Source organism: Netta rufina (assembly GCF_964035555.1).
Source record: "Netta rufina genome assembly, chromosome: 19".
NCBI lineage: Eukaryota > Metazoa > Chordata > Aves > Anseriformes > Anatidae > Netta > Netta rufina.
In genome coordinates this window covers 12084394-12111853 of record NC_140143.1, presented here as the reverse complement: position 1 = coordinate 12111853, position 27460 = coordinate 12084394, and the positions used below count along the sequence as shown (strand labels likewise).

Here is a 27460-nt window from a genome sequence, read left to right as displayed (position 1 = left end):
CACCTAACTTGGTGTCATCTGCGAACTTACTGAGGGTGCACTCGATCCCCTCGTCCAGATCATCGATGAAGATATTAAAGAGGACCGGCCCCAGCACTGAGCCCTGGGGGACACCACTAGTGACTGGCCTCCAACTGGACTTGACTCCATTCACCACGACTCTTTGGGCCCGGCTATCCAGCCAGTTTTTAACCCAACGAAGCATGCGCCAGTCCAAGCCAAGAGCAGCCAGTTTCTTGAGGAGAATGCTGTGGGAGACGGTGTCAAAAGCCTTGCTGAAGTCAAGGTAGACCACATCCACAGCCTTTCCCTCACCCACCCAGCGCGTCACTTTGTCATAGAAGGAGATCAGGTTCATCAAGCAGGACCTGCCTTTCATAAACCCATGCTGACTGGGCCTGATCGCCTGCTTGCCCTGCAAGTGCTGCGTGATGACTCTCAGGAGGATCTGCTCCATTAGCTTCCCTGTCACTGAGGTCAAACTGACAGGCCTGTAGTCTGCCCGGGTCTGCCCTCCGGCCCTTCTTGTAGATGGGCATCACATTTGCTAGCCGCCAGTCAACTGGGACCTCCCCCGATCGCCAGGACTGCTGATAAATGATGGACAGTGGCTTGGCCAGCTCCTCTGCCAGTTCTCTCAGTACCCTTGGGTGGATCCCATCCGGCCCAAGGATGTTTAGAGCATTGCCAAAAGCCAGCCTATTTCATGTTTAGAGCATTGCCAAAGCCAGCCTATTTCAAGATGGATATTGCAATTGGAGGTAAGGATGAAATAGCACATCAGTGGCATTGGGAAGGTGATATACTCTATACCCAGTCATAGTAGAAACAGACAGGTTGTAGGCACAAACACATGTAGAGCCGCTCTAGCTTGCTGGAAGTTAGCTCTCCTTTCTCTGTGTGGGTATGTGTGGGTGGTGGTATAGCCATGTTTTGCTGCTGGAGAAGATTCTTGTAACTGAGGAAATGGGAAAGGTTTGGAGGCAGTCAAAGCTGGGGCAGCTGTGTGTAATGTGGGCTGCAAAGAGGAGAGCTGGCAGCATGACAGAGCAAACAGAAATACCCTGTGGGGTTGGGAGTCGGAAGGTATTGTGTGGATGTGGTAGTCTTCTCACACATGCAGTGATCCACTGGAAGGTTGAGGGTACACTAAGGGATTTTGTGGATTTCATAGCACTCTTCAGCATGCATCTGCTGCGAAAATGTATTAAAAAGTAGCTCGCAAAGCAACCAGGGCTTTCATGGTATTTCATTCAGCTGATAATTTATTATTTTATTGTGATTCAGGTCTCTTTATCATTGTTACAGTTAAAACTGAAAGAGATCATGTATTATTTTTTTTTTGGCATTTTTAATAAAATAAGGGAGAATTGACTTACAAAGATGACATGCAAAGCATAAAATGCTGGTTCTGCTCTCTGGATAAGTCACTCCCGGGTGACTTAGCACACCCATGTCTAATTTGATATCATTTTCTATGGAAAGACTTTTTGGATGTCTGAAGACTTGGTAAAGATGTCTTAATTGCCTTCAAGGGATACCCAAAAACTCATAAAGAAGAGCTGTTCTTAAAATGCATTGTTTTAAATCTCAGTTCCCTGGGCTCATGGATGAGAAGATGTTTTTTCCAGTTACTATGATTCCCTAGGGATGACTTTGCTGTAAAACAGAGAAAGCAAGACTTTACGTTTTAAAGGGATACTGATGTTAAACAACACTAAACAAATAATAACAATTATTCAAGCCATGTGCAGAAAAGAAAGAAAACTAAAAAGAATTGGACTGTGCTGAATTGCAGTTTGAGACAAACTTTTACACTGTATCTCCATAAAATCCGTGTTTAATTCCATAAGATGTTTCTCTGCTGGGGTTGAAAGTGATAAAAAGTTTGCTTCTATACTTGTGCCAAACTCTGCGTAGTTGGACAAACTTAGAATTTTTTCCAAGTTTGCAGATGCTTCTCATTCCTTCCTATGTGGCACAGTGTTTGACTGGTAATTCTGTCTGTTTCAGCCGGAAAGGATAGATCCCAGTGCCTCTAGGCAAGGTTACGATGTTCGCTCAGATGTCTGGAGCTTGGGAATTACATTGGTAAGTGAGCGGGGTTTAAGCCCTCTGATGCATGGTAGTTTCCTGTTGGGTAGCCTTAGTGTGCTTTGTGATGTGATGGAGTTAGTTGGTGTCAAACGTGCTTGAAGCAAAGCCCGTCTATGCTGCAGTGAAGCATTTGTATTTTGTGATTGAAGTGGGCTCCTCCTGGCTCAGAAAGAATACAAATCCGTTCAAGGCAGATGGCTCTCCTGAACCCCTGAGGATACATTTAGCTGCAGCTATGTTTTGCAGAGACAGATGTGAGTGAGGAAGAGGTGTTGGATTGTAAATTAATTTTGTCTTCAAAATATTGTATGAGAAGGGATGGTGAGTGTGGTGCAGAATTGAGCATCTAACCTATGTAAATAAGCCTCTTACAGCCCTGGTGTCTGGTATTATTTGGCTGTGCAGAAAATTTCAGTTAATCCTGGATCCCAGTTGCTTATTCCTCTCTGGCCAACCACAAAGCTGCTGGATATACACACTGATAATTTGAAATGATCTTCTCTTCTCAATGTGGTGAAGCAGAAGAGAAAGCCGAAGCAGTGAGTCAGTAGTTTCTATGAAAGGGCTGTCTTCCCTGCTGCCATTTTAAAATGCTTGATTTCTTAGTATCCATTTTCTGTAGTGGTTGTTAAGAAGCTTGGGAAGGAACTGGAGGATTTTACTTTACTACTTTAAAAATCTTAATAAGAGCATTGATTCATTTTATAGACAGTGGAAGAGGCATGAGTTTGGCATACCTGAATTAAATCTGGAGATACTCCTAAAGTAGTTAGCAAAACTAGTTTTGAGTGTAATGTTCCCTGCCCTTTTCTCGCTGAACTTCCTGTAGCAGATGGCATGAAGAATATCGTCTTAGTCTAACTTTGGGTTTTCAGGGTCCTCGTGGAGATTTTCTTCCACTACCTGAACTTACCTCTGTGTAACCTATCCTGTGCTGTTTCTGTCTTTTTGCAGTATGAGCTTGCCACAGGGCGATTCCCCTACCCCAAGTGGAACAGTGTGTTTGACCAGTTGACACAAGTAGTAAAAGGAGACCCACCACAGCTGAGTAACTCAGAGGAAAGGGAATTTTCCCCAAGTTTCATCAACTTCGTCAACTTGTGGTAAGTGTTCGCTGCCTGAAGCGCTTGGAGTTCGCTTGTTTTGTCATTGCTAGGTATTTAGCATGTAGCGTGCCAAGCACTTCTTAGATTAGATTCATGATCCTGCAGCAACGTGAGGGTGAGGACTGTTCACATTTCACTTCTTTGGAAGGTGGTGGGAGGTTTGTGAGTCTGAGTAGGGTCTGAATGGCAGACTATTGGATGTTGCTCTTCAGGGCAAGAATAAGAAAAAAACCTATGAGAGTCTGTGTTCAGGAAACCCATGATAAGACCCTTGGTGGGAGGTTTACGTGACTGGAAAAAAGGGCCTGGCCTGTGCAGCCTGTTCATTAGTTAGCTATGACACAGCCCTTGGACAGACCTCCTTTTTGTTTCACATTCTTCAGGAAGAAGCCCGAGAAACCTGGCAGTACTGTCTTGTGGTTGAGCTGAGGATCTGTACTTTTCCTACCTTCTGCATAGCAAGGCCAGGAGCCTTCCTGCCTGGGAGGACAAGGCTCTACTCAGCAGAGTGGCTGTCAGAACCTGTAGCAGGTGGCTTGCTTGGCTGTTGGCTTCTTTTTCCTTGTCAGTCATATGACAAGGTCAAGGCTCAAAAGGCTTTTATGGCAGGGTCTCTGCAGTTCAGTCAGCCCTGGATTGGAGGATTGGGTGTATAGAGAGATTGCACAGGAGAAACCTGGAGCACTCCATCTGCCTGCCATGTGTGCATGGTCCTGCTGAAGTTAAGGGCTGATTTGTGTATTTTCCAAGTACTTTTCCATCAAAATGTAAAAGGTCATCAAAGTAATTTTGTTGATTTAATAATGAAGCATACAGAAGATTGATCAATGTGACCTGTGTGGCTCTTCTGCTGGGACCTTCTGTTCTGGGCTGATCCAGGCGCTGAACATCCTGAGGCTAGGGGTGCCCATCAACTCTGCAACACAAGAAGATTCAACGTAAAACAACTCTTAACTTACAAAAGGTTTTGTTTCAGGATTTTCAACCCACTAGAGAAATGAAAGGTTCTGATTCAAAATGGAAAAGGTTTTTGTCTTTGGATTTTAGTCTTGTTCAGAATTAGGAATTTTAATGGAGCCCAGGTTCTAGTTTCCAGGTGGCTGTAGGAAGACCTTTTTATTATCTTTGGTCTGCAGGAAATGAAGCATCAAAATGGTTTGCTGCTCCAAAGAAGTTTTCATTTTTCAGTCATAAAGTATGTGGTATTTGATTAGAAAGTCAGAGTTGCTTTCCCCATGTACAATACAAGCAGCAGTGTGTTTTTTTTGCCTCACATACATATCCATAGAGGTGCAATATCATAACAGTGTGTTCAAAACCAGGAGCTTGCTCTTCTGCTTGTATGTGCTGTTGTGTTTGGCTACAGATCACCCAATAGTGGAACCTGCATGGCATCTCTGGTAAGCAGCAGTGCATTTGGCCAACATGTCCAATTGGGTCAATTCATATTTCCTGCCCATTTACCCCTCCTAAAGCATTCTGTTCTGGGACAACTGCAATGCGTAGAGCATGGGACAGTTTTCAGTTTAATTCTGTTCTTTGTTTAATATGATTTTGTAAGTAATCTGACTTCTACCTGGAATACTTAGTGTTCATAACAACAATGTGATAAATATTCCTCTTAATAACGTTTAGTTAACCATAAACAATAATCTTTGGTGTTACTCAGCAGGCAGGTAAGTCTCCTAAAGACTGTGCTTTTAGGTGACAGCACAAATCTCCTGGGCATTTTCCCACAAATTTGAATCTAGTAATTTTCTATTTTTGTGTATTCAAGTGTCAGGAAAGGTGATGGAAGAGTTGTGCAGTGTTGCTGGATGCTGGCTGTGATAGATCTGTGAGAAAATGTTACTTTTGATAAATGTTAGAAAGTTTCTGGGATTTTTTTTTCAAGTTGTTTTGGATCCCAACAGTGCTTTGAATGCCTGGGTAGAACAGTTTTCTCCATCGGCTCACCTCCCTGTGTTCTTTACATGCCTATCTGAAGTCACACGCCTTCTGGAGCTGTTTACAGCAATTAATCTTCTGCTTCAGAGTTTGCAAAGTATCCAAGCTCCGTGTCTGGCTTTTCAGAGTTTCATGCTGGCAGCTGCAGAGCTAACAGTACTTGCAGGAAGCGTTGCAAGCTCCTGAGGTCCAGCGTGACAGGGAAGGATATCAGATGTTCCAACAGAAGAGCTGTACAGCACCTGGTGTTGCAAATGGCTATTCCAGATCTGCAGCTTTGCATTGAGTTAGGAAAAAAAAAAAAAAAAAAAAAAAAAGATTTATGAAAATATTTATGCTTTATGAAAGCATGCATGGAAATTTCAGAACAAAACCTGGACAGCGAGCTGAAGCTCTGACAAGTTGCACTTAAAAGTGTAGTAAGGAGCATATTTGAATCCTCAGACTCACAAAAGTCAGAAGATGAATTTGGGTAGGAAAAGCTTGAAGCGAGGGTGTTTGTGCAGCAGCCACGGGATTTCTTACCTTCCACCTCTGTGCAGTTCTGCAGGCCAGTCAGAGGACAGAGAAGAGCCAAGTGTGTGAGTGCAGCATAATTACCCACTGCTTCTCTGAATAATTTGAGGTCACATTGGAGTAGCTCCTGAATTTTAAAAAAGGTCCTGCCACAGCCTCCATGAATGGAAATACAGCTGTCAGGAATTGTATTTACCCCTCCCCTCCCCCATTTGGGTGCAACACTACATCCCCCCCTTTGTCTTTGGGGTGGCTGCAGCTCTTACCTTCAGGGCAGAGGCTGCTGGTGCCAGGTGTCACCAGGTGTCTCCTTGTAGGGGCCAAGCAGCAGCACGGCCTGACACCCTGCATGGGGCTGACCCACTTCCTTCAGATACCACAGCTCCCTCTGAGCAGGTCCCACAGGCCCTCCGAGGCAGTGGAGGCAGGCTGGAGGGAGCGATGGAAGAGGCATTCCTGCTGCCCAGTGCGGAAACTTGGTTGGGCCTTGGCCTGGTGCCCTTGGAGACGCCATGTCCACCCCAGGGCACCTAGGCAATGCCTGCCCCCGGGCCTCTCCTGTCCCCCTGCCATATCCCTGCTGCTGCAGGGGCTTTGGTGGCTTTTGCTGCCACCTGCTGTCCCCACCATAGCCCGGCCATGCCCCTGTGCTGCACTGGGGCCAGGCAGCCAATGGGTCATCCCTATGGTATGGGGAGAAGGTGGCCACCAGAAGCCACCACTCTCCACAGCAAGACTGACGGAAACACTGGAGGCAGAGGACAGCATGAAGAGTGAGGACAGCATGGCAGGCTTTCTATTGCTTTGGCCAGAAGGACTTGTCAGCTGTGGTGGTGCTGAGCCACAACACCTCTCCTGGGGCTGTGGCCCACTCTGCGAGGGACGTGCCACCAGTGCTTGGGATGATCTGCGAGGGCCTTTGAAGCTCTCTTTTGCCCCTGCAGAGTAGTCTGATTGCCTGATGCATGGTACATCCCCTGCCCCAGCCCACATATGTGCCAAGGGGATGGTGGTGTGCCTGCGTGCCTTGGCAGATGGTGCTGTCTCTCCTCTGCTCCTTGCCATGCAGTCCTCCTGGCTGGAGTACAGGCCAAGGCTACCTACTGATTGCTGCTGCCCAAAACTTCTGGTTGTGCTGGTCAAACCCATTTCCATATGGGTAGGACCTTCACAGTCATGGTGGAGTTTAGCTTGCAGCTGTCGTAGGCCTGTCCCCAGTGGGATTTGTTGATGGCTATGGGGTCTGTACTTGTGCCAGCACCTTCACCCAGTGATGCGTCGCAACATGAAAAGGATGGGTTTTGCAGGAATCAGTTTCCTGGACTTGAATAGTTTGGGGTACTCGAGTCCCACCATGACAGTGGAATTCAGTATTTTGTGCTGTAAAAATTTGCAAGTAATGTCTGTAAATGTTTCACTAGTCCCACTTTTTCCTAATTCTCTTTCTGTTTTCTTTAGCCTTACAAAGGACGAGTCCAAAAGGCCAAAGTATAAAGAGCTTCTGGTGAGTGCAAAGCATGGTTGCCTATGCCAGCTGTCATGGTTGTACTGATCACACAGTAGAGCTTGGTCACACGTTTGGGGTTGCTCCATGTCTTCTCAGGTGATGAAGGCAGTGTTCAGCTCTGCAGCCTGAGGGAAAGCAGCACCTCCATGCCACTGTGTCTAGCTTGTGCAGCTTGTGATGATGGCCAAGATCATTGCTGTCTGTACCCTTGTTCTAGGAGATCAGTGTAAGGAGAAATGCCGTGTTGCAGTGGATCAGCTAACCAGACTTAGCTAGCCCTGAAGTATTCAGGCTTGGGAAACAGCATGTTGGGTGTGCCCCATAAATTCTGCCTTTTCTAGTGATCCTGGCACCTGCACTCAGGAGCCCTGTCAAATTGCTGACAGACACTGCCACATGTAAATGTCTTCAATGTACAAGCCATACCATGAGGCTGGGAGTGCTCTGGTAAAAGTGAGTCCTGATAGAGCACAGCTCTGGAATAAGACACCAGCAGAGCCTGTCTGTGATGAGGTGCTCTGAAGCAGGAAAGTTGATGGGGCTTTTGGACTGGATAAGTCACACTTGGCAACCATGTACCTTCAAGGAGCTCTGGGTGTCCCTTCAGGGGATATGGGAAACAGTGTCCTGGGTCCCTGATGGTATTTTCATGATATGAATGAAGTTTGCCTGGTTTCCTGGCCCAAAGAGTCACCATGTTGTTATGTTCCAGCTGTTGTCAGTTGCGTCTAGCCAGTACAGTTTGCTGGGCTGACTGTTCAGAAGAACTGGTTTTGGGTACTGATCTCCTGTTTGAACCCAAGTCATGTCTCCCTAACATTGCTGAAAATGCTGCTGATGAAATCTTTCATGAAAATATTTCACTGTGTGTGCCATGGAGTCCCATCCCACCTCTGGACTGCACATTTAAGAGGGATTCTTCATATGCAAAAAGCCATGGACCAGGCTATGTCCTGATGTCCTACAGTCACCACCAAGCCCTGCGGTCTCTCGTAAGGCAAATCCATATACTAAGCTTTTATCCAGGGTAGCCAAGCTGTGTCAGAAATGCAAGTATAACCTTGTTGTTTCTCTGTCTGATTCCAGAAACATCCCTTCATTCTGATGTATGAGGAACGCACAGTGGATGTTGCATGCTATGTTTGCAAAATCCTGGATCAAATGCCAGCAACTCCCAGCTCTCCAATGTATGTCGATTGATATTGCTGCTACATCAAACTCTAGAAAAAGGGCTGAGAGAAAACAAGCTGTAAAGAATTTTCATCACATATTGCAGTGTTTTTAATGCTCGCCCAGACACCATGTGCAATAATATTGGTGTTATTTCCATCCTGTCTGTATAATGTTGTCACATATAAGTGCATCCCTGTAATACCTGATCACACAGTGTTAGTGTTGGTCAAAGAGAGACCTCATCTGCTCTTTTGTGGACATATTCATGAAATGTGGAAATAAGTACATTTATTTGTTGACCGTGATTGGATAGCACCTAAAATTCATTTCTAGACTCAAAACTTGGAGACTTCTCAGCAGCTACTGGAAAGATTTTTCTCTCAAACTCTTCCAATTGTTGTTTCAAGTAATAATAAAAAGCAAACAAACAAAAGTTAGGCGTTGTCTGTCTGAACATTAAGAGACTTTGCCTGGAGGGAGAAGAACTTGCTTAGCCAATGAGATACTTTGCCTTTTGGAGCTAGAAAGGCAAAGGAGAATTTTATTCTTCACCAAGTGCAATAGATTTACTGCTATGAAATTCTGTTGCTTTACAGTTGCTGTGTACTTTCTGGGGACAGTGTGCTCAGATGACCTTCCTGTTAAAGAGAGATCATGTTAAATATAGTGAATATGTCTTTACCAAAAATATGTTGCATTGAAAGAGGCTAACATTAAACTATTCAGAGATGGGACATAATGTATTCTTTTTCCTTTTACCAAGCCAGCCACTCTTCACTCTTAACTAGGTGTCTTGTAAATTGTTACCTGGTAAGATAAGACCTAAAGAATTATTAAACTACTCAATTGAATTATAACCTGCTTGTGACCTGATTTATAGCTGCACAGTACTCACCACCAGCTAGCTTTGCTTTGATTTCAACGAGTGCCGTTCACAAAGTCTGCAGCTGTTTTAGTGAGCCACAAATGAATGTGATTTCTAGCCTGTTTCTCATGCTCTTCACTGTCCCCAATCCTGATGCTAGCACCTTTTCACTGACCCTAAACCCAGCCCAGCAGCACTTCCACTTTCCAGCCGATTGTCCCTAACAAAATCAAACCTTTGTGGTTCCTTCTCACCACTGCAAGCAGGATGGTGGGGATGCTCTCCTGCCACACTGGGCTCTGTGCCCGTCACGCTACTGCAAGTGTGATGCTTTGCTTAGCTGGTTGGAGATCTTGTTCACTTTCTTCTGGGCATATGTAACCTTTTTTGTTACTCTCAATAGCTCTTGTTATTGAACCTTGCTAAGACTTGGTTAGTGCAAGGTAGTGGAGATGAAGGAGCAACTAACACCTGGGGTTTTAGCTGACCCTGCCAGGCCAGGCAAGGTGTGACCTTCTGGCTGACTGCTGAGCACACAGCAGATCAGTCTCTCTCTCTCTCTCTCTCTTTTTGTTTTTCATTTGATGTCTTTTTCAGAGATTATTTTTTTTTCTGAAAACTTTTTATTTCCCCCACAACATTGCAGTTTTCAGACATTTTGTAGCATACCAGGGATAAATTGGAGCCTGTGTGGTCTGTGATTTCCATTTGAATTGACTAATTTAGGCACTTTGTCAAAGTGAGAGCAACCCACTCACAGCTCTGTGGCAAAACCACACCCAGGATGAGGAGGTTTAGAGATGCAGTGGGAGTAAACACACAGGGAGTGGTACTGGCAAGATTTCCCTGGAAGGGGCTTCCCAGTTCAAACTAATACCAAGTACAAACTGGGCTGCTACAAGAGCAGTGGGGATCAGCACATCCCTGCCCAGCTCCTTAGCTGGGAAAGGAGAGTGCCAAAGCCGTAGTTGGACACCTGGTATTTCTTCAGCCACTGAAGGGACACCACTGCCTAAGGCTTGCAGCACTGTGCATCTCCCGCTTGGCTGTTGGAGCCAGTCCTTCTGGCACTGCAAGCTGGTGCCGATGTGAGCCCCCAGGACACAGAGGGCCCTCAGCTGCCACCCTGCTAGGCAGGGAGCTGTGGTACCTAGGCTCTTCCTGGACTGTGTTCCTGCAGGGTTGCGCACCGAGTGGGATGGCCACTAATGTCTACCCAAAACAGAAAAACCAAAATTTTATGAAGTTACTAGTCATTCCCAACAGTTCTGATTAATCACACAAAGTTATTAGTTGAACAGGATAGATACGTAGCATATCTAAAGCAGTAATTCTCCCCCCAGCCCTTTAGTCTCACAAAACTCAGTTTTCCTCAGGCTTGGCAGGTTCCCACAGCTGTGGTTCATCTCACTGGCCTTCAGCCACCTCTAATGGGGATCTCAGGCATGACTGAGTTTTTCACAAGGTGCTGGCCAGGGGAGTACAGAGATGTAGATTGAGTCAAGACACATTCGGAGGTGCTCTGCTTCTGTCCCAATCTTTCAGCCATTAACGGCTATTTCACGACATCTCCTCAATGTTCACTGAGATGACCTCTCCCAGAAGATCTGTTTCTCTCCAAAGCAAGCAGCTGTCTTTTTATGCTCATTCAGCATGGCCGGGGTCTGTTCTCTGCTGCCGACCCCATCCCATGCTCATTTTCAACAACATGACTGGCTTGCTTTTGATGGATGGGAAATGGAAACGTGAAGCTTTGAGCTGCAGGTGCCAGAATCAGGTTTGGAATGTGCTGTGGCATGGATGGCTGTACAGGACAGGTCTGGTGTATTAAAAAAAATTACTATGAACTATTAAGGGTGCACCATTTATTAAGATGTATCTTTATTAAAAAAAAAAAAAAAAAAAGTGTATAGTGTTCAGAAGCTGTGAAAATAGTGTAAGAACTGTACATTGTGAACTCTGGTTATTTTTTTTTCTTGTACCATAGAAAAAAATGTATAAAAAATTATCAAAAAGCTGATGTGCAGGGATGTTGCCTTATTGTCTGTAAAATGGAGCTCAGGAACATAACCGCTTCAGAGAGCTTCAGAGTACTTTATCTGGTATCCTGGTTGGACTTCCTCCTCTATTTAAGATATTATACATGGATCAGAGCGTTTATGTAATAGAATATCCTTTTGCCTGCAGGTCAGTTGTAATAAAACTAGGATGCAACCGTGACCTTGTTATTTTCATTTTGTAAGGTCAGACATAAATGGGAAGAGGTATTTAAAGCTCTTGAAATACTTAACTTCCAGGCCCTCCCTCCGGGTGGAAGTGGCTGTACAGGAGTAAAGCAGGCTTTGGTTAGAAACTGCTTGTGCTAAATAAATACATATATATATATATACATATATATATATATATATATATAAAGCATAGGAAGATCTGGAGATCTGGATATATTTTCTTTCTTTGGAAGACTTCTGAGAATTCAGCAGCTCCTCTGTGCTCTTGGAGTGTGAGCCCTGTTCGCTGCACTGGGAGCACTGATAGGATCTGGTGGCTTGAGACACCTTGTCCCTGTGAGGAGGGCAGGTGGCTGTGCCCACAATCTGGGGATAGAGCAGCTGATGCTCACAGCCTTGTAGGCTTATTTTATTTTAATGAGAGCTGTCACTGTCTGCAATGTTCAGATGATTTAAGGGTATTGAGTCCTGAGTAATTCCTACTGCCAAGAGTCCTGGTGCTGGGATAAGTGTCTCCTGCCTGGAAGCCATGGAGGGCTTGGAAACCATCCAGGTAGGTGAAAAGAACTGGACCCCAGCAGCTCCACCAGGAAAGAAGACGGTGTCTGGGCAGAGGGGCCATCCACAAGTGCCTGCAGTGCTCAAAGTGGCTGGATGGGACCACACCAGGAGTGCGGGATTGGTGAGAGGGAGAGCACGAACATACTGGCAGGGATCGTTGGTCACACGTAACACAACTCAGGACTAGAAGTACTTACGAACTGGTGGAGCAGCAGGACATTGGCTCTCACAATGTTCCTTCACTTGGAGGCTGAGAATTTTGTCAAGAGAAGGAAAGGCAGGCAATGGAGCTGAAGAAAGGCTTGCTACCTAGAGATACATGATGTGATAGGTTTGAGGTGGTTGAAATCTGTCAGCTTAAATAAATTCAGTGGTTCCATCACATCAAAGTGTTGTTTTTTGTTTGTTTGTTTGTTTGTTTGATGTTTGATTTATTTATTTATTTATTTATTGAAGTTTCCTGTTCATAGCACAATACCTGGGACATTTTTGGACCACTTGCTGTCCTCACTCTTCAGCCAGAATTCAAGACTGCTGCTGATTTAGTGATCTCCAGGCAGAAGATAAAATCCACTACACACTGGGGTAAAAGTCCTTTCCTGCTGGGCAGATACTGGAGCAGCTCATCACCTCATAGCTCCACAAATGGGAGTTGCCCTGGGATTGTGTTCCTTTTGCACCACAACCTTCTTTTGTGTACTAAGATTCATTCTGAAGAAATCTGCCACAGCTGATAAGCTGAAGGAAGCTGGTGGCAAGATGGGAGTCTACCACCACTGTGCTGGGTATTCCCATTCTCTTCATGACATGTTCATGAGGATCATGACATCTTCATGAGGATGTCCTCATGACATCTTCATGAGGATCCTGCTAGTCTTTTCCCCTGCATCCATGTGGCTTGTAAAAAGGCCTGTGTTTGTGGTCACTTCAGGTTCTCTTAGGTTGAATAGTGCTCGGTTTTCCTTTCATCTCCTGCCCTCTCCTGCCCTCCCCACCCCTCTCCTCCCTTCCCCTCTCCTCCCCTCCTCTTTTTCCCTCTGTCCCTTTCCCTTTTTCCCTCCCATTTTTTACGCATCCCCTGTATCTCGGCCAGGACCCGTGTCTGAGCCGTGACACAGTTGCTGCTCCTTCAAGCCTTGGACCACCCCAGCATTCCTGGTCTGAATGAGCTGTGATGGCTTTTTCCAGCCCTGGAGCTAGGGATCCCCCCATGGCCAACATGACCAGGTCCACATCTTGCTTTCCCTCTGTAGCACTGCATGGGCTCTGAGGGTGCCCCAGTCTCTGCAGGCAGTGCCGAGCTGAAGAGAAACACTTTCAGCTGATTGACAGGGAGACTTCGAGCTGCTGGCTACTGTCCCTGTGCCCAGTGGTGCACCCTGACACCTCATACCACTTCCTCATATCTTTGTGCCTATCTGCAGGGCTGAGGTGCTCCTGATATCTTCACCAAGCATTATATAGCACACAGAAATTATCTTTTCATTTACATTTATTATGTGTCTGTGGTACTCCAAAAGCAATTCAGATGAGTCCCAACTCCTCTCTGTGTGGACATAAGCAGTACACATGGACATGTGCAGTACCACCTATTCCCATGTGGAGTATTTTGAGTTTTGTAATCTATATTTCCACTCATCTGCTTTGGCTTCCCCTACCCTTCCTCCCCACCTCTTGTCTCCTTGAATTGCCTGGTACAAGTAAACAAAGTGCTGAGACCCAGCTTCCTCCCAGAGGCATTGCTTAGAATAAAAGCTCCATTTGCAGTCTGAGTCCCGAAGCAAATCACAAGCGTGGTCATTGCTTTCAACGTGTGAAGGATGCAGAGGAAGAATGAATGGCTGCTCTGAAGAACAGAAGTGAGCTCTTGATTTTTTACGTTGTGTTCAACGCTGTGCAAATGCGTCGAGAGCAGGCTGAAGCACAAACTCCCCCTCCTGGCGATACAGCGTACCACTGTTGTGCTGGGAATAAAATACAGAGCTGGCCGCTTGGTGGGACCTTGGCGTGTCTGTCAGGCAGAATGTGAACACAAGCCGTTATCCTTGTATATATCCCAGACAGGAGGGCTGGCCAGGTCCGACTGCCAGGAGAAAACCAGTTTCTCCAACCGCTTGTTACTTCAAGCTGCAACCCTCTGCTCAGCTGGCATACAGCACCAGAGTGCCGGTTACAGGGACGTTACTTTGCAGGTGGAGCTGTGGCAACTCTCCCAAAAGCACATGCAGGATCTGAAAGCAGGAAGGGTGAAAGGATTTGGTGTACATAAAGGCTGAGTGCTCACATTAGCGTAGATGCTACACTAGAAAGCTGTTGGAGGTGTTCTGTGTGACCCTAACACCTTGTTAGACACCAGACACCTGGTCTGGTTCATTGTTGACAGTGATCTGTCCATTTTTTTTCCATTTTTTTCCCATTACTGACATGTCAGCTACCTCAGACAGAAATAAAAGAAAAAAAATAGGGGTGAGAAAAATCCAGATCCCTCTTGTTTTTTTTTTTTTTTTTCCTCTCTGTTTCTGGGAGGAAAAATAACTTTCATGGCCAACAATGGAGGAAGTCTCACCTTTGGCCAGATGGGAATGCAGCTTTTTGGATAGAGATGGAGTTAGATAATAATTCAGCAATCCAGATTATGTTCAATCATCTTATTTTGAGAAGAGGAGGAAATCCTGCCTGACCTCCCACGGAAAATAGGTTTCCCATCAGATTCCACAACGAACTGACTACAAGTGATTTGACTTGAGAGACTGTTGTGTGTTTATGAGGCTTGCCAGATAATTGCAGAACTGGTTCATGAGCCACCCAGTTCATGACCATTTCTAGTCCCACAGACCCTGGAGGCATGCTGAAATCTCAGAGGAAGACAGAAGACCAGGAGTGCTGTTCCATGCCAACAAGTGCACCTCAACAAGTTGAAGATGCTTTAAGAGAAAATACCAAAACACAGAGAAAACTGTGCGTGGTGGGCTGTTGTACCACAACCTTTTGCATAGCTCAGACAATGTCTAGTCTCTTAGCCCCCTGCAGCAGGATCATGTGCTTCTTTCTCTTTTTCCATTTGCACCTGAGCTTATGCTGGAAAAACAAGGGGGAAATAAATGAGGAAAGACAGAAACAGATCCACATCCTGGGACTCCACATCACAATGATTTACTGAAGACATTTGAAATTAAGCTCAATTTAAAGAGGTTGGTGGAAACTTTATTGAAATCCAGCCAATTCCCATTTCCTGTGAAAATGCCAGTGTGGCTGACTTCACTTTTTTTAATGGAATCACTGTCAGCAGTACATTTCTAGTGAATCTTGCTGGAGCCACTTTGCATGTTGCTGGCTATACTTGGCACCAGAAAGGGGAATTACTTGGATGGGCCCATCCAGTGGGGGTGGGAGAATTTCAAGTGTCCCTACAGAGCATTTTCTTACCGCATGAGCAACTCAGGAGACACTCAGTGGCATCTACTGAGGTCTTGTACTTATTTTTTTTTAGAGCTTCTGGACTAGTTTAGCTTGCCTGGAGCTTTTCTTTAGTTTGTTTAGCTGTAACGGCAACTATCTAATGACAGCATGATCATTACTTGCTTTGTTTTAGCTTTCTTACAGTTGTGTGATGTAACACTGTTACATATATATTTTGTAACTACTAATAATGAGTAGTTATTCTGTGTAGAAAGATAGATCTATGACTCTATAGTAAAATGCAGTGTAGAAGACTATAGACATGGGATGACATTAGGGGCCTGAAGACACAGGCACGGGATGAAGCCATAGACCCAGGTCTATAGACAACTCACCAGTGGCCAGTCATTGGTCATCAAAGGAATGTATTTTTTTTTTTTTGGGGGGGGGGGGATAAGGTAACACCAGCCTTAAACAAAGATGAAGAACATACGTAGAACAAAGTATGTACATTAAATTCAAATGTAATCTGGAATTATAGACCACCTATATGAAGAATGAGCAACTGAACACCATATTAGGAAAGGTATAAAAATGACACGCACACCCCTTTCCTTACAGACAATTGTAAAGTGAGGAGGAAAAACACATCAGCATTGATAGCTTGCTCTTCCTGGCAGAGACTGAGGATGCTGACACGTGCCATGACATTGCATACCCTCCTCCTTGGGGCTGAAGACATCAACTCTAACCTGCAGAGAGGTTCAGAGAGTGAGAGGAAGGTGAGCAGAGCCCTAGAGGAAGGGGATAAATACAAGAAAGTCTTTGAACACAGATGTTAATTGTATGCAAAAAACTATTAGTGTCATTGTAACAGTACTAAAAATATTTTTTATTAATCTCTTAAGACATCAATGAAACTAATGGTAAATTCATGGCTTTGTGTTAAAAGTATATTTCATTTTGTCTGTAGCAAAATTTTGAGTGTAACAAAATGGTAGGAATACAAAGAACCTAGTTGGTAAATTGGATACAACAAATTGGAAGCAGATTGAGTGTGGAGGTGCTGTGATTTAAAAAAAGCATCTCTATGAAAGCCAACTTTTCCTCCTCTGGGTAAGCCCAGCAGTGCAGATACCTTTGGTGGTCTTGAAAAAAACTTTTCATACTGCCATAACACTATCAGTATGCTATTGTGAACAAATGCTTGGCTTTAAAACAAGATGGAGACTATGCTGAAGCCCACTCAGAACCTGAGTGCAACTTACACAGCCAGAAGTCCCTCTTCCTTGGAAGCCTCCTTTTAGCTGTCACAGACGTGGGGGGTGACAGCAAGGTCTGTGTGTGGTGCAGAGGCTCCGTGCATGGGTAAGGAGTGGCCCTGGTCCCTCCCTGTGTGATTTGGGTGAGAGGTGGTGGAGGCTCTGGGGACCTGCCAGGGAGGAGCAGAGAAATCTGGCGGTGGGTGGCTGTGTGCTGTGCAAGGGGTGGCAGGGCTCTGTGCCATGGGGCAGGCACAAGGGTGATGCCTGTGCTGGTGTGGGGGCAGGGAGGACCACCAGGAGCCTTCAGCTGGAGCATGGGCGCAGGGCGCTGGGCTGGGGCTGCTGGGGATGCGGAGGCAGCCCTGGAGTGCATGAGGGGGCTGGTGGGGGTGTCGCAGGGCACTGGGTGGTGGTGTTGGAAGGTACCTGCTGCAGGGCAGGGGCCAGCTTGGAGGCTTTGGGGCTCCCCATGCAGCAGGGGCTGCGACCTCCACACCATACACCTGAGGGCACTGCATTGCTCTGTTGAGCCCAGAGGGGATGAGAACAGTGCTTCCCTGTGATAGACCCCCAAAATGGGATCTATCTGGACCTGGGACTTGGTGGAACAGTGTCACTGATGTCTCCATGCCTCCCATGGAGAGCACAGCAGATGGTGCACTGAGCTGTCCTCTCACATATAAAAAATCTTTCCAAAGGCAGAAACCATGTTATTTGATGTTTGGAACATTTTTTGGCTATCTCCTGTTTTTCGGGAAGGCCCAAGAATTGGACATCACTGGGATCCTCCAGCTGGGCTTCTGCAGGAAACAAAACCCCTTGGGACAGGCTGTGTGGGAAAGCCACCCACACATCAAGGCAGACAAACACAAGGAGGCACTAACGCTGTGGGGGCAGCTCAGCAGTGGGTGCTGAGCAAAGAAGGCAGAGAGCAGTGGCATTGCTCTGGCACAGGGTGTAGCTGGAAGGATGCAAACTATCCAACAGGCCAGACACTGCGGCATGGGAGCAGGGCTGTAAAGCAGCGGGGGACAAACCTGAATCTGGAAATGAGGGAGCCAGCTGTGACTGGAGGGGTCTGGCTCTGGCATACCTGCCCAGGGGGGGGACAGGTAATTGAAGCAGCTCCCAAGCAGGACCCAAGGGGTTCTCAGAACTCCACGGGGGGATGCCAAGTGTGGAGGGGGCTTTGCTTGTGCTTCTCCTGCCAAGGCAAGGGGAGGGGAGAGCAGATTCTGTCCTGCCAGCACGGTCTGTCCTTCCCAGGGAGATAGCTCTGGTGGGGCTGGAGAACCACTAGCCTGTGCAGAGCTGAGCTGAGCACTTCTCTGGACAGCAAAGCAGCTCGGCTGCAGGTGTCTTTAGGAGGGATAGGGCCTGGAAGGACCTCAAGTGACCCTCTAATCCTTCCCCATGCCCCACAGAAGAGTCTTGATCTGGGCTTGGCCTCCTTGGTCTCCTGTAAACTGTCAGTTTATAGGAATGACAATAATCAGACCAAGAAGACTTTAAGCAGACAACTTATGGTGACAGTAAAAGAGCAGACAGATGAGGGGACGCCCACAAAAAATAAAGGATGCTCCAGTCTGTAGCTGGATACCAGTCCCTTGTCCCTCTCCTCCATCGGCATGGCCTGTCACTTCCAAAACTTTGCTGGCTCTCAGCCCTCGTGGGATCAAATGAAAGCACAGCATCCAGCTGAGCTCTCCAGCCCACTCCTGCTGCTTCCCTGTGGGCAATGGGAGGTTCAGCCCTGGCCAGGAGCCCAGCTGCTGGAAAATTTGAAGGTGTTTGGTCAGCAGCCCAGAGTACCAGCAGCTCCCTTTGAACAGAATGCTGACCACTGGAGCAAGGTTTGCAGGAGAACAAAGCAAAACCAAAGCCAACAAAAGGAAAAGTCTTTGGAAATGGGAGACTGGTTAGAAATCTCCCAGGAGAAACTGTTTCTTTAAAATCAAACTTCTGGAAAAATTTTAGCTGCTCCCTGGAATGAAGCTGAAATGAAATGAACACAGCTGGGATGGCTGTCACTGCTCCAGCCCAGCAAAATCAAACAGGAGACTGTGAGCAGATGTAGTGGCAAGACAAAGGGGTTTTTAATAATGAAGGTGTTGCTGGTAACATAGGTAAGGGAATGTGCTTGCTTACAACTTTGCAGCTGACAGCATCCCTTTAAATAAGGAAATACATTTGTTGAGAGGAGAAAGTTGTCTGGAAAGCCCTGTACAATGACGCAGTGTAGCGGCTAACACTACTCTGATTGAAGTGCTATTACTATTCTTCATGGAATGGCTTCTAAAAATCTCTCACTTAGATTTTTTTTTTTTAATGCAACCTGTGATCACCTATCCTAGCAGTGCATTGTGACCATTTGTACAATAGAAAAGTGGTGCTTTAAATAGTGACTTAAAAGCTACTGCCATGTTCTTTATACAGCATGCAACAACGCCATAAGCTGAGACACAGCGGTGGCCACAAAGCCTCCTCTGGCAGCTCTGGCAGCCTTGGGTGCGGGTGCCCCACAGGAGCTGCGGCCAGGCTGCCCATGGTGTCCCTCATGCTGGGCCTCCTCTCCAGCTGCTGCATCGCCAATGTGATGTCTTTCCAGTAACACAAATATTAAATACACACAGTCCGTAAATAGTTTAACAATCTTTGTCAGCAACAATATTTACTTTGGCAAAACCAGAATTGCAAAGAAGTAGATGTGTCCGTCAAAGAGTCTGCAGTAAGTTCTTTGGTGGAAGCTAAGAAGTGAAGCAAAGGCTCCTTCTCATTAGAGCCCGAGGAAGTATATTGCACAGAGACTTGCAGGAGAAACACTGGTGACTTTAAATGGGAGGCATCGCTGCAGGAGAGCATCCATCTTCGCTGGCTTCAGAAGAACAAGCTCCTCTAGGCTCAGTGATTCACAGCTGTTCTCCAGATGGCTTTGCTCTGAGCTGGGTGAACAGTGATGCTGGAGTAACCTTGGGAAAGGAGAATCACTGCTGGGGATCGAGGAAGTATGGGAAAAAGGAAGCCTTCTGGATGGCAGAGGAGTGGAGACAGCAAAGCAGGTGCTCACACAAAACCACAGGCACACAAGAGCCTGCTCAGCCTTGTCCCACACCAGGTGGCTGAATGGCTGCTCCTGGCTGCCCCTGCTTCTGGGTCATGCAGGGCAGTGGAGACCCATCCTGATTTTTGGCTGTGCAGAGGACAGCCCCTGCAAAGCTTTGCTGTATTTACCATATGACTTGCTCCTACCTTGGATCAGAACATAATAACACTTCATCTGTACCACACGAGCTGGGACACGCCAGCTGCACCATAATGCCACAGCCGTTCAATACCTGCACCTGCGGCCTCAGCAGCTGCCTCCAGCATCCAGACCTCTCTGCTTCAAGGTCACAGGCTTCAGCCTGATTCAGTTCTGACTGCAGCCAGGACAGCTTTCAGCCCCACAGGCAGCCTGAGAACATCCCAAAGTACCACCATGAACATCGGCTCCATCTCTCACTCACCTAGAGCACAGCTGTGCAGGGACTGGGGGGAACATGGCTTTGGGGACAGAAGGAAGGATGTAAGGCAAGTCTGGTTGTACAGAGTAGTGTGTTTGTTGCCCTCGCTGGGCAGAGCCCTTGGACCTCCCTGCTCCCAATCCTCCTGACCTGGCATGGCTAAGTTGAGCCATGCACAATGGCCTAAATAGCTGTACAGGCAGGAGGGAAGGGGGCAGCAACCTCTGGATGATTCCCTGTTCCTTCCCGGATGAGGTGTCCTCACCACACAATTTTGTCATGAGCTGCTCCAGTTCTCATGGGAGTGACTGCTAAAACTGGGGAGAAAAAGGTAAGAGGAACAAAATCGAAATTCTAGACAACTCAATCTAAAGGAGTGTTGATAAAGGTATCCTTTGTGGGGATGTGTCAATGGAGGAAAATCAAAGTACCAGAGCTGTTGAGCTGTCACTTTGCAGTAACAGGAAATTCAAACAAGTTTATTCACTGGGAAAATGGCTCCAGTTTCCCCTGATTCTGGCATGTTAGCTCTATGTGTTCTCCGGCATGACGGAAACACTGTGCTGGCTGCTGCAGGCTTATAGTATCCTGCCTCCGCCATCCTCTTGTTCACCACTGCTGCAGGTGAAGGTCCATGCTGGTGTTTAGATTGAGATCAGTAACATCTAGGAAATCAATGTTGAAGATGCTGGGGCCAGCAGAGGTGAGAGAGCCAAAGCCGGTGGCAGAGCTGGGGGGGGTGAGGTCCAGCCACTCCATCGTTTCCCATGGAGATTCAGTGAAGCTCATTTGTAAACCAGAGCCATCAGCAGGGGAAGGGGAGAGCTGTGTTTCCATTGGTGAGAGGGGAGTCTGTAAAATCTCCTGGGAGGTGAGCAGTTCATCTGCAGCTTTGCTGGAGAACCCCTCTATCATCCCTTCAAAGTGGGACTCTTCTCCTCCCATCTTCAGTAGGGCAATTTCACTGACTCTCCCCAGTGGGCTGTGAGCATTCAGCAGGACCTCGAGGTGAGTGTCACCACCGCCTGGACAGTGCTCGAATGGGAGCTGGGTGGAGGAGACCTGTTCGAATGCGGCAGATGACTTTGGGAGAGAAGTGCTGGAGTTCCCTGTAGACACTGTTATGTGAGGTACTTTCTGCAGGCAGGACCGGTCTTCCTTGGCATTGGCTGGCATTTCTGTTCAGCAAACAAGAGCGGGTTGAAGTGCTCTGGCAGTGCCCATCACTGCTGGCCCAGAGGCACAGCCAAGGCCCCTGAGCTGGGCTCCTGGGCTGGGCATGCTTGCACAAACCCACTCCCAAATCAATCCCTTTGGCATTGCTCACCCACCCTCCCTGTGGGAAGCCCCCCATGTTCCCCACTTTCTGATCTCAGCTCCCCTGGTTTTGGACCCCATCTCCAGGACTTGAGCACTGGCAGCTGTCCCCATGGGGGTGGGCATGGATTGGGTAATGCACGAGAAAGGCCACTGGCAGCTATCTGCACAGGGGAGAGCACCACAGTGCTCTATGTGGGAGATGGCACTGGCAGCACTGGGAGTGGTGGAGGGCAGCAGGGGCTCTGCATGGGGAGGGCGCTGGCAGTGCTGTCACCCTGCAGTCCTTCCTGAGCAGGCTGCATAGGTGACACGCTGAGCCCATACTCCCACAATGATTTGGGGCATGTGCAGAAGTAGGCTCTGGCAGGCTTCCTCACCAGCACAGGTCTGGTGTGGTTTTGGAGTCAATCTCAGTGGCTCCTGCCATAGGGAGGCAAATGAAAGCTGCATGCAGCTCAGGCAGCTCCACTGGGGCACACTGAGAGCTCTGGGCCCCACGGACCTATGCCTGATGGAGGGGAAGCCCTGGAGGGAACAGAGAAGCAGTGCGTACCTCCGCTCTCAATCAGCACGTCCAGGAGTTCGTCCATCTGCTGACTTCGAGTCATCTGCTGCAGCAAACGGCAAAGAGGAGAGTAGAGGGCATTAGGAGGAGAGTCCCTCCAGCCATGTGCCAGGTAGGTGGCTCTAGACCCCATGAGAGGCGCATGGGGCTGGCAGCAGTGTTCAGATGAGCACCGCAGGCACCTGGGACAAGTGCAGCAGATCTGGAGAGCACTGAGCCAGGTTCCCCCTGCTCTGCCACCAAGCCTGTCTGTGCTCAGTGGACACTGCAGACTGCCTCTGCCCAGAGCAACCAGAACATCCAGACCTGGACCTGGCATCTAGCACTGACACGTGCCTGCTTGCAGTCCCAGCAGCCTCACTGGGGATAACATAACAGCATCCTCCTCTCCCTGACCCCACACTGGAAGGACTTTCTGCACACCTCCCTGCCAGCCAGGATAAGCCAATTTTTAGCACTGCCGATGGTATCAGTCTATGTTCCTAAAGGCACCGTGACCAGCACAGAGGCTGCTGACAGACTGTCACAAGAAGTAAGGAGTTCATGGGAGATGGGAGCTCCTCCCCATGGGAGCACCACTCCAGGACAAGGCTAAGGGCATATGGGCTCCAGGATAAGGTTAAGCAGATGGCAATCAGCAGGGCACTTTGCTAATGGGCTAGGTGAGGTGTCCCAAAGAATGGCCATTTGGGATGTCTGTTTGCCTGAGCACCCTGAAGAAGAAGACAACAAAGTCCTGGGGCATTTGTATGGGATGTCTGGACCCCAGGCACCTTTCATCAGCACTGAAGATGCTATCCCTTCTAGCATGGTGTCTGACTGCTTTGTGGCAGTCATTTAGTAACTGGCTCTTCAAAGAAACCCCATTCCTTATGTAAAAAGGCTTGTCCTACCCAGAGATCCCTTAATGGGTTGTAGCTCCTGCAGCTGACAGTTACATTAAGCACAGAAGAACACTCTGCACAGCCCTAGCCTTATAGAAAGTAAAAATCATGCAGTTACCTGCTTTACTGCATCCTCATAGGGTGGAGGCTGCTTTACGTCTGAGGGGACTGGGCTTGGATTACAAAAACTTGGGGATGGAATAGAAAACTTTTGACCTGCCTGCATAGCCATCTGCGTGGGGGAAATATGGGGAAATGGAATCAATGCACAGGGAAAAGGTTACGCTCCTCGGCACAGAGGGAGGCCCTCTTTTGCCCCAGTTGAAGCCAGAATGAAACCAGGAAAACTAATGATATTGCAGGTCAAATCAGCTCAAAGTGCCTGGCCTCTGGGCAGGAAAGAGGGAGATAAAACAGCTCTTCGGGTTAGCTCTGAGGACACCGGCGGGACCCAGGGCCAGGTTGAACTCTGGTCACTGACTGAGATCTGGCCACAGGCATGGTCTTGCAGAGCTGTGACTTTATCTGTGGGTTATCTGTGAATGTGAAGAGCAAGAGGGAGAGGTGGCTATGCCCAGGAGTGCAATGCTCCCCCAGCTACCAGCTGCCTCTCAGCTCCTTCCTTTGGGGAACCTTCTCTGTCACTACCTGTTCTGGGGCAGCTCATGGAGACTGCCCGAAAGAGTCACTGCCCACAGGCCTTCTCTGTGCCCATACCAAACACCTGCACACTGGTGCCAGCTTTTTGCCAGCAAGAGGGTCACCCTCTTCCAGGAAGGACATCACCTAAAGGTCCAGTGACTGCTGTTCCCCTTGTCTTGAGGCCCACAGGGAAGTCCAGGACATTGGTTTCACAACCACGATGAGCTGCAGGACACTGCAAGGCCAAACCCTAAAAGTGCTCCTTGTGCTCTGGCAATGGGGAAAGAGCTGGAGGAACCCTTGAGGTGTTGCTGCTCCCTGCTGGTGCCCTATGACTGCTCTCTGGTTGTTCTGAGCAATCCCACTGCCTCTCTTGGAGCATAACCCCACGGCACTGCACTTCACTGTGCAATGCACCATGGTGCTCTGTCCCACTGCTTGTTGCACCACAGCTCTGTGCCCCACTGCTGAGGTTGCCACTGCACCCTACCCACGGCATTCACTACTCTGTGCCCAGATCACCCAAAGCAATGCACCCCATTGCCTCTATCACCCCAGCAGCATTCCCCGTGTTGCCTACTTCAACCCCGCAGCACTGCACCCCGCTGCCCGTCCCACTGCAGCACTCTGTTTCTCCTCCTGTCTCACCCCAACAGTGCTGCTCCCCTCTGCCCACCAGACAGCACCGTGCCTGACTGCCCATGTCACCTATATCGCTGTCCTCTGAACAGCTTAGCGACAAGGCTGCATCCTGACACTGCACCCCCCTGACACTGCATACTGCTCAATGTGCTGGCTGTGGGGCTGTGGCTCCTGAGCTGTCCTGCGTGAGCGCTGCATGCAGTGGTGGTCGCTTTGCGTGAGCCTGTTGCACACTCAGCGCACACCTGCTGTGCATCTGCCCAAACACTTCGCGGGTGCGCCGTGCACCTGGAGCCACTGCGCATGCTTTACAGACAATAAATATGATGGGTGTTACTAGTGCCTGGGGAACCCTGGTAGGGTGTTAGGATGAAATGGGACTGTGATAAGCAGCCCTTTGTGCTATTTTGTGTGTTGGCAGCATATGCCCCTCCCTCTCCAAGCTTTCATACCATGCTGAGGGCTGAATGAGGAGTGGAGACACTGAAGGGACACCTCTGCAGTGCTGGTGGCCTGAGGAGGTGACACAAGCTCTGTCCTGACTGTAGGTCCCAGTGGCAAGCCCTGCTTTATCATCTCCCCAAGAAAAGGCTTTCCATATGACTGGGGTAACTGCCTTCCTTCAACCTAGTGGTTAAAGTGCCTTACACTGCTAGGAGCTGCAGGGGCTTAGCAAGATGCTGACGAGTATTGCAGGGCTTCCCCACAGGCATAGAAAAATGTGGCAGAGACCTCCCAGGGGCAGAGAGAGCTATGCTGGTGCTTCCCCACTGAGGATAGAGCTGTGCCAGGGCTCCTAGGGGCAGAGGGAGCTGTGCCAGGGCTCCATGGGGCAGACGGAGGTGTGCCAGGGCTCCATGGGGCAGAGGAAGCTGTGCCAGGGCTTCCCTAGGGTGGAGAGAACTGTGCCAGAACATCATGGGGCTGAATAAGCTGTGCCAGGACTCCCCCAGGGGCGCAGCAAGCTGTGCCAGAGCCTCCCCTTGAGGGGACACGGAGATGTGTTAGGGCTCCTTTAGGACAGAAGAAGCTGTGCCAATGCTTCCCCAGGGCAGAGAGTTGTGCCAGGTCCCTCCACAGCAGAGGAAGCTGTGCCAGGACTCTCCCAGGACACAGGGAACTTTGCCAGTGCTCACCCAGGGGCACAGGGAGCTGTGCTGAGGTCCTCTGGGGAAGAGCGATCTGTGCCAGGGCTCTCCCAGGGCATAAGGAGCTGTGCCAGGGCTCCACAGAACAGAGGAGCTGGGTTGTGCTCCCCCAGGGCAATTGGATGTGGTGGCAGCATGGTTCTCCAGGAAACACCCTGCAAAGGACCCCGCAGTGCCATTAGCTTCCAACCCATTCTCCATCTCAGCTACCCTGCCTTACAGGCAGCCCCACATGCTCCTCCAACCCCCTGGGTGCCCATCCTGGATGTCAGCTGTCCCAGCCTGATAGAAAAGCACTCAGAGATGTTTGTGTGAATGGCCACAGATATGAGTGTGTTCACCACCAAGATGACAGCTGGGGTGCTCTCCACTTACCGATGCTGTGCGAAGGCAACTGTTGGTCTGTGGGGACCCGCTGCACCCTTCTGCCTGTGAGCCAGGGGACACCGAGAGGAGATAGTGGCTATTAGGGGACGGTGGCAGGCTGATGTGCTGCGGGCTCTTTGCAGCCCCGAGAGGAGAGTGCTGGGGGGAACACTGAGGGCTCAGGAATGTTGAAGAGGTGATGGTGCTTTGCCCTGCAGGCTCCAAGCAGTGGCTATTTACAATGTGAGACAGCTGTGGCACACCACAGTTACTTAACTTATCTGAGCTGCTGGCTTGGCCTTTTAAGGCAGTTTGTTTGGATGCAAATGGGCAGCTGGACACTGCATTTTCTTGCTTGATGGGGACACCAAAGAAATGCTGAGTGGGCTGTTGTTTTTCCTCAAGGCCATTGCTTCTCTTTCGCTTCTGGAGCTGCATCCGTAGCTCTTCCACATGCCTCTGCTCTTGTTGCAGCTTCCATGTCAATTCGTTGATGACCTTCTGTTTCTCCACCAGCATTTTGTCTTTCTCTGTGTCAATCCCTTCCAGCTCCAGCTGAATGCTCCCTCCATTCATGCTACTCATGAGGCTTTCTTCAGCACTACCATGGACTGGAGATGGCTGAAGACCAAACTGTGGAGAAGACATGGGCCCATCATTGAATGTGTCTGGCAAAGAGCCACTCACAGAGAGGTCGGAGGAGGCTGGAGAGATGGGTGGGGTGGAGCTGGTGCTGCCAAAGTGGTAGAAGCCATTTGATAACATGCTGGTGGAGGACTGCGACTGGTAATTTGACAAGGTGCTTGTTGGAGTGACTGGAAAGGTTACAGTTGTGATCTCACTGAAGTTTGGCACTGCATTGCTGCTGCACTCCTGGAAAGGCCGCAGCCGTTCCATCAGTGCTGTTTTGGTACCAGATACAGGAAGGCCTCTTATTCGGAGCTGCTGTCTCAGTTCTGACACCTGGAAGAAAAGAGACCAATAATCATTCCTTTTGCTTCCCCTTGCAGCTGAGTGCTTTAGAAACCTGACATTTCTCACAGCAAGCCTCATATCATAGATTCCATGCCTCCTGCTTTAAAGCTTTGGCTGCCGAGGTGATCAGTCAGCATGCACAGCCCTGACTACCACAGGACCCTGATCTTTCCTAACAGGAAAACCTTTTTTCCTCCAGAAACTGTGACTGCTCTCCGTGAACCAGCAGTGGTCCCTGAGCCATGGAAATAAGCCATGATTCCTCTCCTAGCAGTAGCATCTACCTGAGCAGAGGACTTTCCACACAGCCCAGGAACTATCCTTTAGCTCAGATAACATGACCACAGCTACTGAAGCCAGCTACTCTATGTTCAGGCATCTGCACCAGGTTCAGGCATCTGAGCAAAGCTACTGCTATGACCAAGCACATGTTATTTCTACCTCATCTTATTTCTCCATCTAACAACGATGGAGAAATTAATTTCCCCTAGGTCCCTGCTTCTAAAAAAATATTGGCCTTCCCTATGGCTGAGGCTCTGTTAACAAATTATAAAAGAATCAGTGATTTGAATGATTCTCCCTTGTTCCCTGCCTCTCTTGCCTATGTGAGAGATTTAGATACTATTCAGATCAGTGCTCATAGCCACGGACTCTAGGGGATACCTGCTTCTCCAGACAGCTAAGCTGGCCTGGATGCTGCTGGCAGAGGAACTGCAGCATGGGCTTGCAATGACCACTGAGAAGCTGAGTC

General features: G+C 48.4%; 2 protein-coding genes across 8 annotated transcripts in view; one reads left to right on the top strand and one right to left on the bottom strand.

The window, feature by feature from the left end:
- MAP2K4 (mitogen-activated protein kinase kinase 4) overlaps window positions 1-12325 on the top strand; it is a 102815-nt gene extending 90490 nt beyond the window's left edge. For all 5 annotated transcript variants that reach the window (XM_084298709.1, XM_084298707.1, XM_084298710.1 and 2 more), the window contains 4 exons: window positions 2014-2091; window positions 3052-3200; window positions 7125-7170; window positions 8260-12325. In XM_084298709.1, the coding sequence (XP_084154835.1) occupies window positions 2014-2091; window positions 3052-3200; window positions 7125-7170; window positions 8260-8373 (387 nt within the window). In that variant the 3' untranslated portion in view covers window positions 8374-12325. The remainder of the gene's footprint in view (window positions 1-2013; window positions 2092-3051; window positions 3201-7124; window positions 7171-8259) is intronic.
- Window positions 12326-18809: 6484 nt separating this feature from the next.
- Window positions 18810-27460, bottom strand: part of MYOCD (myocardin) — a 38190-nt gene continuing 29539 nt past the window's right edge. For 2 of the 3 annotated variants that reach the window (XM_084298493.1, XM_084298494.1), the window contains exons 10-12: window positions 25744-26697; window positions 22041-22095; window positions 18810-21345 (exon numbers count right to left, since the gene is read on the bottom strand). In XM_084298493.1, the coding sequence (XP_084154619.1) occupies window positions 20777-21345; window positions 22041-22095; window positions 25744-26697 (1578 nt within the window). In that variant the 3' untranslated portion in view covers window positions 18810-20776. Of the gene's footprint in view, window positions 21346-22040; window positions 22099-23054; window positions 23169-25743; window positions 26698-27460 lie in introns of all 3 variants that reach the window. The other variant, XM_084298495.1, reaches the window with a different exon arrangement.